At 33.6% G+C, this 1,253-nt stretch overlaps 2 protein-coding genes across 2 annotated transcripts in view; both read right to left on the reverse strand.

The window, feature by feature from the left end:
* Positions 1–1,247, reverse strand: part of LOC104266717 (probable ATP-dependent DNA helicase HFM1) — a 4,691-nt gene extending 3,444 nt beyond the window's left edge. Inside the window, exons 1-2 of the mRNA XM_026839286.1 lie at positions 755–1,247; positions 433–555 (exon numbers count right to left, since the gene is read on the reverse strand). Of these exons, the coding sequence (XP_026695087.1) occupies positions 433–555; positions 755–870 (239 nt within the window). The 5' untranslated portion in view covers positions 871–1,247. The remainder of the gene's footprint in view (positions 1–432; positions 556–754) is intronic.
* The window catches only part of LOC113474051 (ATP-dependent DNA helicase MER3-like), a 5,329-nt gene continuing 5,182 nt past the window's right edge, over positions 1,107–1,253 (reverse strand). Inside the window, exon 10 of the mRNA XM_026839303.1 lies at positions 1,107–1,140. Within this exon, the coding sequence (XP_026695104.1) occupies positions 1,107–1,140 (34 nt within the window). The remainder of the gene's footprint in view (positions 1,141–1,253) is intronic.

Raw genomic sequence — 1,253 nt, forward strand, 5'->3', positions numbered from 1 at the left:
CTGCCTGTAACCCAGAGTTAATGGGTACAAGGCTCGACGCTGCTACCATTGTGNGCGTATTGTGTCTTTGGGCAAGACACTTAACGGCAATTGCTCCAACCCAGTGGTCACTAATGGGTTGTCTAAATTAACAGCCATACATAAGAAAATAATAATTACCCACAAAGTAACATACATGGTAACTCGTAAGCTGGCACGAGGTGTTAAACCCGTGTTATAACGACGGTCGTTTTCCGGCCACGCGAGGATAAAGTAAGTTACATTCATTCATTAAGGCATGAGTTTTACGCAATTAATTTTTTTTATTTAAGGTAATTTCATTGGCAATATTAATAATAAATTTCCAAGTTCAAATAATACAAAGGCACATAAGAATATAAGATATACCACATTATAAACACTACAACATCATAAAACATACTTTCAACTTACCTTGAGTTTTCCCATAGTCTTGCCTTTATACATTTAGACAACACCGCAGCATTGAACAAAGATTTAAAATCATCTTTCAACATAAGGAGTTCCACCAAACAACGAGCAACACGAACTGCATTTCTATAAATAAGCTGTGGTTTGAAAAAATGTTGCTTTATCTCCGCGTGGCCGGGTAACGACGGTCAATGTAACACTGGTGTTCTGTTTTAATACACTACAAGCCTGCTTACCAGTTATGCAACTGTAAGTACCTATTTTTTATATACATTATATATATGTACATTATATATATCTGTTCCTAATTCCTTATGTATCTAACCTGAATATTCTTGTCACATCTTGTGATAGAGCAAAGTCTTGTATATTCATACAACCCAAAGTAGCTTGCATCAAACAACTAACTTTCATTTGTGTTGTTTTTATTCGCCCATTCATTGGAAACCTTGATTTTTTTATGAAATAATAATTTGTGTCTTTTTATCAAAAATATCTTTTTTTTTTCATAAAAATATCAATTTGTGTTTGGTAACATAAGCTACACAAAAGTAGTAAAAAACAAATCAGAGTTGGAGCCCACATTACTACTGCATAAGAATACTTAAAACAATATAACTTTGTGTCCTAAGTATTTTAATTTTACAATTCTATTTAATTATTCACATAAATGAACTTTACACATTTCCAAAAGCAAAATAGTAACAGAAACTACAACGAAGTGTAAAAAATAAAATACTGTAGCGCTCATTCCTGTGTGCGTGCGTGTGTGTGCGAAACGCCCCTTTTTATTTGCCTTCTTCTTCCGTTCTCTTTCGTGTTTC

The sequence above is a fragment of the Ciona intestinalis genome, unplaced genomic scaffold (genome assembly GCF_000224145.3).
Source record: "Ciona intestinalis unplaced genomic scaffold, KH HT000184.2, whole genome shotgun sequence".
Lineage (NCBI taxonomy): Eukaryota > Metazoa > Chordata > Ascidiacea > Phlebobranchia > Cionidae > Ciona > Ciona intestinalis.